The 12,903-nt window shown below is 33.3% G+C and overlaps 1 protein-coding gene across 8 annotated transcripts in view; it reads left to right on the top strand.

Moving 5' to 3' along the window:
* LOC106869328 (uncharacterized) overlaps positions 1-12,903 on the top strand; it is a 74,116-nt gene that overhangs the window by 11,889 nt on the left and 49,324 nt on the right. For 2 of the 8 annotated variants that reach the window (XM_089364509.1, XM_052974154.2), the window contains one exon: positions 8,554-11,293. The exons of 5 other annotated variants lie outside the window; for them this stretch is intronic. In XM_089364509.1, coding sequence (XP_089220635.1) covers positions 8,581-9,483 — 903 coding nt within the window. In that variant the 5' untranslated portion in view covers positions 8,554-8,580 and the 3' untranslated portion in view covers positions 9,484-11,293. Of the gene's footprint in view, positions 1,230-8,553; positions 11,294-12,903 lie in introns of those variants that run through there. One more of the 8 variants, XM_014915033.3, reaches the window with a different exon arrangement.

Below are 12,903 nucleotides of genomic sequence, written 5' to 3'. Positions count from 1 at the left end.
AAATGCTATTCATTACCACTGCTGAATTATTTACTTAACTACACCTTCTTTGGATTGTTCTATTATTTTTACAATGTTCATATTCACATCCATGAAAAGATGTCGCATAGTAGCTGCGTTTTCATCCATACCATGTATACCGTGTTTAAAGATGGAACACGCTGTTTCATACTTCCGATCTGTATTGATGTTATAGTGCAATATTTTAAGCCGAAACTACATGAGAAGCAAAAATTTCTCACCTTTCAGGCAATTTTTCTTGCTGTTCTTTGGGGTATCCTCTTCACCCAAACAATTTCCATCTACTCAGGAACGTCAGAAAAAGATTTAAATTTCTGCCTTCTTTACATTCATGTCTCCCTTATATGGTACCAGCTCGGGTTTGCTCTATTCTTTGACTGTTTACTGATCATCTGTGTCATTCTCCAGCTATATATAGCGGCTAAACGAGAAGAACCCTTAATGCTGACTTTCAACACTCTGGCAGCCCAAACAATCATAGCTTTGTTCCTGACAGTTCTTGACGTGATTTCCATATCAGCATCTATTGTTATGTTTGTGTATATTCACTCACAACTGATGAATTTGTACAACCTTGTTGACTTTATATACATGATAGCCAGTGTATTGTTACCGTTTTTCTGGCTCTGTGATTCCTCAATACGGCAGAGTATATGGAAAAAAATGACGAAAGGAAATGCGAAACAAGAAGATACAAAAGATGATATCGAGTTAACTCCTCGAGAAAAGGAATCTTAAACATTTTAAACATTTATTTATGCATGTATGTGTTTATGTATGTATGTGTGTATGTATGTGTGTATGTATGAATGTATGTATGTATGTATGTATGTATGTATGTATGTATGTATGTATGTATGTTTGTTTGCTTGCTTGTTTGTTTGTTTGTTTGTTTGTTTGTACGTACGTAAGTATGCTATCTTACCTTTATAATTATTTGAATTTTTCCAATAAAAATCGAATATGTTCCAAACAGATAAACGAGCCCCAGTCAGAACTTATAGGAACAGCAACGGCCGAGATATACATGTTGAATTTTAAGAAAGCCTTGCATACATTTACTGTCTCGTTTACAGAATATATTCGCCAGTATGAGCATTACCTGGTCATTGTTTTGACAGAAAGCCCTCATTTTTCATGCATAAAAATTGGAAATTTATATATATATATATATACACATAATATACATATATATATATATATATATATATATATATATATATATATATATATATATATATATATATATATCGTCACTAGTTCATATATCCGAGAAAGAAGCATGCTCTAAAGCAGTAATATATTTTATAGAAAGTTAAAGACTGAATCGAACGAGTCGTCAATTCTGCTAAGCGCTTTATAGGTGCGAAGCCAATGGTCACTCTATGACTGGTCATAACTTTTAACTTCCTAAAATATATGTATCTGTGTTTGTGTGTGTGTGTGTGTGTGTGTGTGTATGTGTGTGTGTGTGTGTGTGTGTGTACGCGTATATGTGTGTGTGCGCACGTGTGTATGTGTGTGTTTGAAGGGGGGGGGGGTTGTGTCTATATAGTCTTTCCTGCGGATAGCATTGCAAAGTATAATGTACTGTTTAACAGCCAAATACTTCATTAGAAGATCCCATTGTAATATCCTGCAACATCCTCCGCAGAAACCGACAGAATGGTTAATTTCTTTTGCATTTCCACACACAAAATGTTTCGCTCCGTTTTTATTCATTAGTTATTTTACAGCTGTGTACCACTCTCGGATAGAAAATAAATACATATTGAAACGCACGTATGTATATGTGTGCATGTATGTTTACATGCACATGTATGTTTATATATGCATGTATATGTGTATGTATGTATGTATATAGAGCTGTATGTAGATGTATATATACGTATAAAAACCCTTTCCTTTTCCTTTCAAATGTTGTACTATGACAACTCTAAAATTGACCCTCTCGCAGTGACTTTCTCTTGTTCTTGCTTATGTATATGCATATATATATGTATATATATGTATATATATATATATATATATATATATATATATATATATATATATATATATATATATATATATATATATATATATATACATATATATATAGAGAGAGAGAGAGAGAAAGAGAGAGAGATAGCAAATAAGAAAGTGAAGACGATACAAAATGGATAATGCACAGACATCAGCCGGTAAACATTCCAGTATGTCTATTTATTCCAATGTATTAGAATGTATTAGATGAATACAAATGCATTTATTAGTAGTACAGCATATCAAATCGCCATGATAGATCGCTGACCACTACATTTATTTATTTTTTCTCCTTGTTTCTCTCCTTATTTCTTTGTGTTCCTTTCAGTTGAAGAGCGTAGCTCGAAACGTCAAAGACTTTCTCTATTCCCGAGCGTTAAACTAATAACATCCATTTGTTGTTTACACCACCTGTCTTCGTCTGTTGTTTTTTTCGTAAATTCTCCCATATATATATATATATAAAATGAAAATGAAAAAATATTATATATATATATATATATATATATATATATATATATATATATATAGATATATATATATATATATATATATATATATATATATATATATATATATATATATATATAGATATATATATATATATATATATATATATATATATATATATATATATCTTTTAATTACCTTCAAATGACTTTAAATTATTTAAAAAGTATTTAAATCGTGAGTTAAATTCTTGGTGGACAATTATTTTATATTATTTTATCTTCATATTATTTATTTGTCTAATAGGACTGGTATTTTGAATTTTTAGTTGCCTTATTTTAACTTCTAGACCTTTTGTATTCTATTATATTTTAAAAAATATATGTTACGTTTTTTATATATATTTTTAATTCGAATTAGATATATATGTATTTTTATTAGAATATATGCTTTTTAAAATTGTACACTTTATATATATGTATTATTTTTATTTTCTATGTTTTTCTTATGTGTTTGTGGACCATTGTGTATTTTTTATATATGATTGTTTGTTTGAGGGGTGTTATTTTTGTTGAGTCGTTGACCCGAACATAATGTTTTTATTCTATTACTAATGCCTTTATATATATATATATATATATATATATATATATATATATATATATATATATATATATATATATATTTGTATGTATATATGTATTTAGCTGTCTGTGTAGTTTTTCTCTTAGAGTCTTTGATATGACAGGTCGCATGCTGGGTAGCAAGTTTGTAAAAAATATAAATGCGCTTTCGTGTGTGAGTGTATGTGTGTACATGCACGAGCAGGCTCGCTCTTGTGTTCATGTTTGTACTGCCGTCATTGCATGGAAACCGGGGTACTTTTGTTCACATTCGGTAAAACGAGAACCATCGAATAACTAACAGATTTATAATGAGTACTGGCATCGATGCGGTGCCACAGTATGGTCGCAGTCCAATAACTAAAAGAAGTGAAATAATGAAAGAACACAAATGTACACTTATATTTCTATATAACACACATATTTCTATATACCATTAAGCAAAAATAAAATGCAATAAAAACGGCGTCTGCTTTGTATGTTTGTTCTTGTGTTTTTTTTTTTTGTTGTTCGTTCCATTATTTTTTTTTATTATAGGTGCAGGCGTGCATGTATGGGAAGAAGCTTGCATCCCAACCACATGATTCAGGGTTCAGTGTCACTATAGCCTCAGATCGACCAAAGCCTTTGAGTGGATTTGGTAGACGAAATTTAAAGGAAGCCTGTCGTATGTGTGTGTGCGCGCGAGTGTGTGTGTGTGTGTGTGTGTTGGTGAGTGTGGGAGTGTGCATGCGTGCGTGCTTACGTGTGTGTATGTATTTATGCCTGTGTTTGTCCGCCACCAGCAATTAACAACCGATGCTTGTGTTTTACGTCCCCGTAAACTAGTGATTCGGCAAGAGATCGATAGAATAAGTGCCAAGCTTTAAAATATAAATACTGGGGTCGATTCATTCGACTTATAAATTTTCCAAGACGGTGCCTCAGCATGGTCGCAGTCTAATGACAGAAACAAGTGAAAGATAAAAAATATTTATTCTACCCATTCTTCTTTAAACTTTCAATGTCAGGCAAATGTCTCTGTTCCTTCTCGAAGAATACAAGTCATACCTTATTTTAGTCGAGGTGGGTCGGTGGGCTGGTTCATTTTTGGATGCCCCCAACGGTATTCTTTTTTCTAAATTCCTCAGCAGTGGTCCAATATATTTACTCTTTTTCGAATATTCGTTTTACGTCAATGACGTCATATTGGCTACTGACTTACCCCTCTACTCTACAACAAATCATATTTTTATTGTTTATACATTTCGTTGCCTCAAACAACAATATGGAATCACTTGTGCCATAATTTGTTTGTCAAATATACACATTGGTACATATTGGGTTGAGGAATATTTCACGAGCGTTTTTTTTTTTTCAAATTTGGTTTCTTCCTTATTAGCCTTCATCAGTGATGCATGATCTAACTGACTGCAAAGTTTAAGAATGCTCAAAGATACAGGTTTCCTGTGGACGAGCACTGAACGATGTAATAGCTTTTAATAATGATTGAGAAAGAATACTTTAGGATGCCTATAGAAATACGAAAATTCCACGTATAATATATACAAATTTAGACAATTTAAGTTCGTTTACTTCAGGGAATGCATCAACTCCTCTGCTTTCTTTCATTGCATTAGTAATTTGGATCCTTTAGTTACAAGTTAAACTCTAGTGGAAATAAACAACACACCCTCAACGCCACTACTGTATTCCGCAGGACTCCACTTGACTACTACAGACCGATGGAAATGCATCTAGCCGGTTTTTCTTCGGTTGCTCTATCATAAAATTCTTACTCCTATCTTTCTGTCAGTTGAATGCACGCACGTGCGTTCATCTGACATAATTCGGTGTATATATATGTGTATTTATGCGTATATGGGTCTGCAAGGATACATGCAAAAGGAACACCCGCGAACACATTATAACTTACAGTTATAAAATAAAATCAAAAGCATGAGCCTGAGGCAGCCATTTGTGCACGTGTCGTTCACAAAGATTTTTAAACGAAAGAACATATGGATAAGCGTTTCCTTTAAACTTTCGTTTCATGTTTCAAAAACAAAACAAACAAAAAAATTTAGTATCAATGCATTAAACAATATCGCTGGACCTTTCTACTCTATCTTATAAGAATGCACTTCCCCAGTCAACACAAATACCACAAAATATTCAATAAGCACATGGGCATGGTTAACTAGAACTGCCTCGGAAATATAGGGTCACAATAAGGAAACTGCACATGCTAAACCAGTTCACTAGATAAGTGCCTCTCGAAAGAGCTCGTCTATAAGACCGAAGTTCAGAATGATGGAGACCCCGTAAAATCATGTATACAGATCACAGCAAAGCCCTTTAAGGGTTGTTTTGCACACCTATATACAATTCGTAACAATAGTAGAAGGACAACCATATAAACAATCCTACCATTAAGTGGAAAATTTTAGCTAAAGCAAGTGCCTATAATGGACGGGGTACAAGATGTAATCTCTGTGTAACCGAAAAACTGCACATCTTGTCTGCACCTAAACTCATGAGAAAAAACATTTTCCCCTGCCTACATGAAAGGAAATTCAGTCAACAAGTATTTAAACACGCTCCTTCCCAGACGAATTCTATTTACAGGGTAGCAGTAACCCTGCACGCAAATTTCTAGTCACAGGGCCTCATCTCTATCCTTCCCATAATAATTACTACCCACCCCAATATTACCAAACAATCATTATCCCTTCCTTTTTATTACTTCATTATTATCCCAATTGCTACTATCGGAACTGCTAAAAGTAAAAGTACATATACACTTCACATTACTACTACATTTGCCATCAATCCCTCTTTATTCATAATATATGTGTAGGCCACATGTTGTTACTTATGTTCAGTACCTTTGTTATCATTACTGAAACTCGATATTGCACACTTAACCCTTTCATTTGTTCTACTCATCTTCCTCGCTTTCTTTCATTGTATCTTATTTTACTTACCTGACATATTTTACCCAAATTTCCTTCCATATGCAGCGTTTTTTCTAGTCCCGCCCGTCCAACTGCATGTTTTCTTGTTTCTTCCAACTTTTTCCTGCTTTTTTTTTTTTTAGTAATCTTCTCTCTCTTCCTCATTTTCCAGCTTTTCCCATTTTTCTCTTCTCTTCTTCCCTCCTGTTTTCATCCTTTCCCTCTTCGTAATACATTCTACCCACCATCACACTCTGTAACAAAAAAACCATAACTATATATAAATGTCTTAACTCTATCAATTTTACTGTCACAACTTGTCTGTGTGCCTACAAGTGAAACTGAGATGTAAGATGCTGACTGAATTAAAATAATATATGTCAACGAATGGAATTTGTAAATATTTTAATACATCGTTACGCGCGTTTCCACAAATCACATGTTTCTTATGCTCATAGATCGTGTTAATGCCATATCACCTGACGAAATAAACGCATGAATATGATCCCCCCGATGTCCATGAATACTATGGACAAAACTGTAATCATCCCAAGACTACAGACTTTGATTGTAAGTAACATGTGTTATGTGGAAACGCGCGTTGCGATGCATTAAAATCTTTATAAATTTATAAATTCTATCCATAGATTATTATTACCTCCGCCTTAGCGAAGATGGAGGTATTGTTTTCAGTCATGTTTGTTTACTTGTTTGTTTGTCCGTGGACAAGATATCTCAAGAACTGCTGAATGGATTCGGATGAAACTTTCAAGGATGTTTGCTCTCGTGACTGGCACGAACTTATTAGATTTTGAGATCGATCCGGTACCGGACAATGATTCTGGATTGTTTTCCGTTTGTTTTTAATTTCTGAGAGCGGTCGGGTTCAGTTTTAGTATTCTTGATTGTGAGAGCAGTCGAGTTTATTTCAGATATTCTCATTTAAAAAATTATCTCCGGTTAATCGTTGAGAGGACGTTGGCGTTGCCTTGACGGAGGTTTGCACTCTCTGAGTGCTCTTGCTATTATTATTATTATTATTATTATTATTAATATTATTATTATTATTATTATTATTATTATTACTATATATCAGCACAGCTCGGTACAACCTCAAGACACTTCTATTACCAGTTGGTATCACTAGGCTGTAGCCAACATAATAAAATAGGAGCTATCATATGCATATTCAAAAACGTTTCTTGTAAACGAACTTAAAGGGTATATATATATAATATATATATATATATATATATATATATATATATATAATATATATATATATATATATATATATATATATATATATATATATATATATATATATATATATATATATATATATATATATATATATATATATATATATATATATATATATATATATATATATATATATATATATATATATATATATATATATATATATATATAGCATCCTAGTTCCCCGGTTTATATCAGTGTTCAGTGAAAACTAAATATATTAGTTTTGCATTGATATATCTGGGATAATTAAAACATTTATGAATGAGAAAAAGAAGAAAATGGAGAAATTGACATACAGACATCAATATATTCAATGATACGCGCACAAATATATCAAACATTTATTTACATGTATATATATGCAAATAACGGTTGTTTTAAAAAACGCGCACATTCAACCAACACGTTGAAATGTAATTCCCTTTTGGGAAAATTCTTCCCTAATGAAATACCCAATTAACCAGTTTTAGTTTGAAAATTTAAATTAAATTAAATTAAATTAAATTAATTTCTGTAATTGAACTAATTGAATATGGAAATGGCTATAGGACAAGAATTTCATCATATGGATTTGAATATCTTTGAATAAACTAATGTCTGTCTGTCAAGTTCTCCATTTTCTTCCTTTTCTCATTTATATATATATATATATGTAAAATTTTCATCGTTTATGTTGATAGTAACTATATTTACTTTCTCAACGGTAAATGAATAATGGAGTCCTAGATATAGTACTAAAAAAGACGAGATATTCACGACTGAATCCGATCTGACTCGAAGTTATATAGCTATGTTCAGTTTTATTATTCTGTCTTCACTAATATTCCATTTCGGATTCGATGCTTCTCGTTTTCAATAAACACACCACCACGATTCAAAAATATAACGAATGGGAGATTATAAATTTGTGAATATCAACATATCTGTAGCAGACTAGAAACACAACTGGAACTGTTCCAACCACAGTCACTGGAAACAGAGTTTTGAATCTAATAGAAATACTTTTTATTTCACAGAAATCGCTAAATAATATTTTAACAGGGATTTAGGAAATGAGGGATGTGAAAAAAATAATAAAGATTTTATATCTATAAGTTATATGGAACACTAAAAACCTCGCTCAAAATCTCCTAACTACGAAGTGAAACTGGGTCTCGTAACTGAAATAGAATACATTTCTTAAGCAAATTATTTCATACATTTTCTTTTATTGAAATCTTTCTCTTTTTCAGGTTTGAAGTAATTCTGGCCAACGCAACATGGAAGGCGATCAAGTATCTTATGACTATATGAACGGTACTGAAACCGTCGAAATCATTTCATTTTCCTGGATGAATATATCTTCGTCTGTTGCGGCCATTGTAATATTCCTGCTCAGTGCATTGTTAACAACTGCCATTTTTCTAGATCGTAAAGCCTATGAGAAAACACGCGCTTTCTTATTACTGAACTATATGTTTAACTACACGCTGTTTGCCTTGTTCTTTTATTTCCACAACGTACATATTCATATATTTACAGATTTACCTCAGTCTACCTGCTTATTTATTATTATACTAACTTCCGTTACTAACGACGCTGCTCTGTATTTCATACTTCCTATTTGCTGTGATTTTATTGTGAAATACTTTAAACCAAGCAAATATGAAAGTCACAGTTTTCTACATATCCAGATCATATTAACAGTTGTTTTGTGGGTTTTCATCTGGATCGAAGACTTAATACTGCTTCTAGCGGCCTCGGAATATGAAAGTGAACACTGTGTTATTTTCTTACATTTCGTTTCCCTCTGTATCTATTCTGGCACAGTAATTTTGTATATTATTACGATGTTGGTATTTGTAGGTCTATTCATTTACATTGCAGTGAAAAGTAAAGAGTGTGAGAACATAGAATCACGTTTAATAACTTTGATCATTGTTGTGACATTCATCGTACTCTCTTGTATAGTAGAAATTATTTTTTTGATTGGAATTTATGCGAATATAAAAAACCCTGTTTATTATTTACCCTTTTTATTAAATATGATAAGATTTGTAGTGGTGCCATTTTTGTTGCTTTTTGATGCCACAATAAGACAAAGTATTCGGAAATTATGTTCAGCAAAATGTAAAAAACCAACAAGCCCTGTATCACATGAATTAACTACTGAACTAAATTAATCACATAAAGCGATGTAAAAAGAAAAACTGTTTTATATCAACTTATATAGTGCTATAAACTTAATTGTGATATAACAGCTTAAAGACAAATTAGCCAGATACTGTTGTCGTGGACAACCAGAATAGTGACTTGTAATCAGAGTATCAGTCATCTGAGCAGATGATAATCTATTCTTTGATGAAATGGGAAAATTACCCAATTATACGAAATATTTTCGCCATTGGCTACGAGGGGTGTCTGAAAAGTCTTGAGCCTCAAAAAAACAAAACATGGTACAAGACTTCTGATGATTTACTTTTCATCATAGTCCCCCTCGATGGCTGAACACTTTCTCCAGCGCTGCTGAAGCGCCATTATCCCGCCGTAGAAGAGCTCTTTCGTTTGGGACGCCAAGAAACTTCCTACAGCGTCTATGACGTTATTGTCACTGGCAAAATGGCGACCAACCAGGGTTTTTTTCATTTTTGGAAATAGATGGAAGTCGGAGAGGGCTAAGTCTGGCGAATAAGGGGGGTGGGGAACAAGTTCGTATCCACAATCACGAATTGTTGCCATGGCAACCACTGAGATGTGGGCTGGAGCATTGTCGTGATGAAAAAGGACTCCTCTGGTGAGCATTCCCGGCCCCTTTTTTTTATTGCTTCTCGGAGGCGTTTCAGTAGCTGAGAATAATACAGCACTGTCACGGTGTGACCGTTTTCAAGGTAATCGATCAGCAAGACACCTTGAGAATCCCAAAAAACAGACGCCATGACCTTACCAGCTGAAGGAATGACCCTGGCCTTCTTTGGGGTAGGAGAAAATGTGTGCTTCCACTGCTTTGATTGTTCTTTGGTTTCAGGCTGGTAGTGATGAACCCAACTTTCGTCCATAGTAATGAAACGAGCAAGAAAATTCTCTTCATCGGCTTCAAAGAGTTCCAGATTGCTCGTGGACAAAGTGCACCTGGTACGTTTCTGTTCAGGAGTCAAAAGGCGAGGGATCCCACCTTGCGGAAACCTTTGAGAACCCAAGTTCTTTTGTCACAATGTTATCTGCTCTTTCTGTTGAGATGCCCAGTCTCTCGGCTATCTGATGACATGATATTTGGCGATCTTGCATTATCATACCAAGAGCAAGGTCAATGTTATCCTCAGTGGTTGCAGTTGGAGGTCTCCTTGGTGTGGGATCATCTTCCACACTCTCCCTGCCACGCTTAAATTCATTTACCCAGAGTTTGACTGTTGCATATGAAGGAGCATTGTCTGTTAAGGTTCTCACCGTATCTTCATGGATTTCTGATGGAGTCATGCCTTTCAAATGAAGCTACTTTATGACAGCACGATACTCAGTTTTCTCCATTTTCCTTGTAAATTCGAAGCTTGTTTATTCAAAAATCTGCAGCAAATAAAATTAAAATATCAGAATCATGAAAATGAGCAAGAATACTCCGAAAAGACTGTACTTACCAGAAAAAAATGTTTCAACTATATAGCAGCCCCAATTCTAGGTTAGGTTCAAAACTTTTCAGACGCCCCTCGTATTTTTAGTATCAGTGATACTTGACACATGCGTACTTTCCAAATAATTGCGCAGACCCTTTAAACTTCGTTTTCTCTTGTGGTTTCTAGACCCAGGCCAAGAAATGGCATCACTGGTGCATCTGTTTTTCGTGTAATGGAGGAAAGTAAGCAAAATCATCAAAATGAATATTTCGTTTCTCTTCCAGCATCCTCACCAAAATGTATAATTATACATAAGTTGCTAAATATGTTATTTATAAATTTAAGATTTAATTATGTTGTTAATAAATATAACATTTAATTAGTATATATTGTTAATGATTATAATATTTAATGTTTCGTAATTCATTTATATCTATGGCCAAACCTTTTTGTGTATGTTGCATATCTTAGGTAGGAAATAATGGAATAAGAGATAATAAATTATTACTAATTATAATTGTTTTGCTAATTATATTACTAATTATAATCGTTTTCATCGAAATCAAAAGGAAAGAGCGAAAGACGTAAGGAAAAGAATTAGATTGTTTATCAGTTAAAGAAATAAATAGATTTTATGTTCGGATAAAATGGAGGGTGCATCTTGAGTGTTCCGCTGGTTTATCCAGTATAACAACTTTGTAACACTTCCACGTAGGCCTGCATGCACCTACAGCATAAAGCTATTGCTCAACATTACACCACATATCACATAAAAAAAAAAGAAAATAGAAAAATTCTAGAGGAAAATACTTTTAAAATTCCATCATAAGTAGAATACTGCTTATGAAAACCATATTCGTATCGCAATATAATGCCAAAATTAGCACGCAAACATACACATCAAAAAAATTTACACATGGCTACTGATATAAAATGAAAACATCTAAGGGTAAATATTTTAACTGCGACCAACAAATAAACCTGTGACTGCCAATGTATTATGCTAACGGTCAAAAATATTTTCGTAAAAAAGTCTACACGAATTCAACGAGTATGTAAGAGACAATTTTTCTTTTGTCACCATCTTTTCTTGTTTCAGTCATTAGACTGCAATCACGTTTGAACATCGCCTTGAAAAATTATAGTAAAATTAATCAACTCCAGTACTTACCTTGTACACCTAGTACGTATTCTATCGGCCTCTTTTGCAGAACCCCTAAGATACGGGAACGTAAACACTCCAACACCAGCTGTCAAGCGGTGATGGGGGTGACAAACACTGACATATAGCCATTTATATATATATATATATATATATATATATATATATATATATATATACACACACACACACACATACATAAGAATGAGTAAATATTCAAAATGAATACTCGTAAAGATGTTGTTGTTATTATTATTTTATGTTTAACTTTTGCTTTGCATTTGTACAAGTTGGATCCAAGTCTCACCCAGAGACCTCAAGAGACAACAAGCTAGAAGTTCATGTAGGTGTTATGCCTAGGGTACCATATATTTGAATTTGTACAGTTTTGTTCTAGAGAATGTTTAAGAAACCATAAGAAAATTGTGTTTGTTTTAAAATTTGAGATCACATAGACAGTATTTTACGTAGGATATGGGCAGTTCCCATGAGCACTATCTTTTGAACTTCAGCCATTTTGGGGTTTCCTGGTATCTGAGCTAGGTAGTAATCAGCCCGTTTCGCTGTCATTCCCAGGGCACCTATGACAATAGGTATTGTTTTCGTCTTCAGGTTCTGCATTTTGCTAATTTCTATTTCAAGATCTTTATATTTGCTCAGTTTTTGGTAGGTCTTGGACAGATACGTTTATATCGATTGGGACAGTCATATCAATGAGGAGGCATGATTTTTGTCTGAAGTTTTTCAGTATGATGTCTGGCCTATTTGCATCTTTCTTTCTGTCAGTTTGAATGGTAAAGTTCCAGAGGAGTGCAATGTGATCATTTTCAAGT

Source organism: Octopus bimaculoides, chromosome 16 (assembly GCF_046866305.1).
Source record: "Octopus bimaculoides isolate indiv1 chromosome 16, ASM4686630v1, whole genome shotgun sequence".
Classification (NCBI taxonomy): domain Eukaryota; kingdom Metazoa; phylum Mollusca; class Cephalopoda; order Octopoda; family Octopodidae; genus Octopus; species Octopus bimaculoides.
Note: the sequence above shows the minus strand (reverse complement) of the source record. Positions and strands in the feature narration are given on the sequence as shown.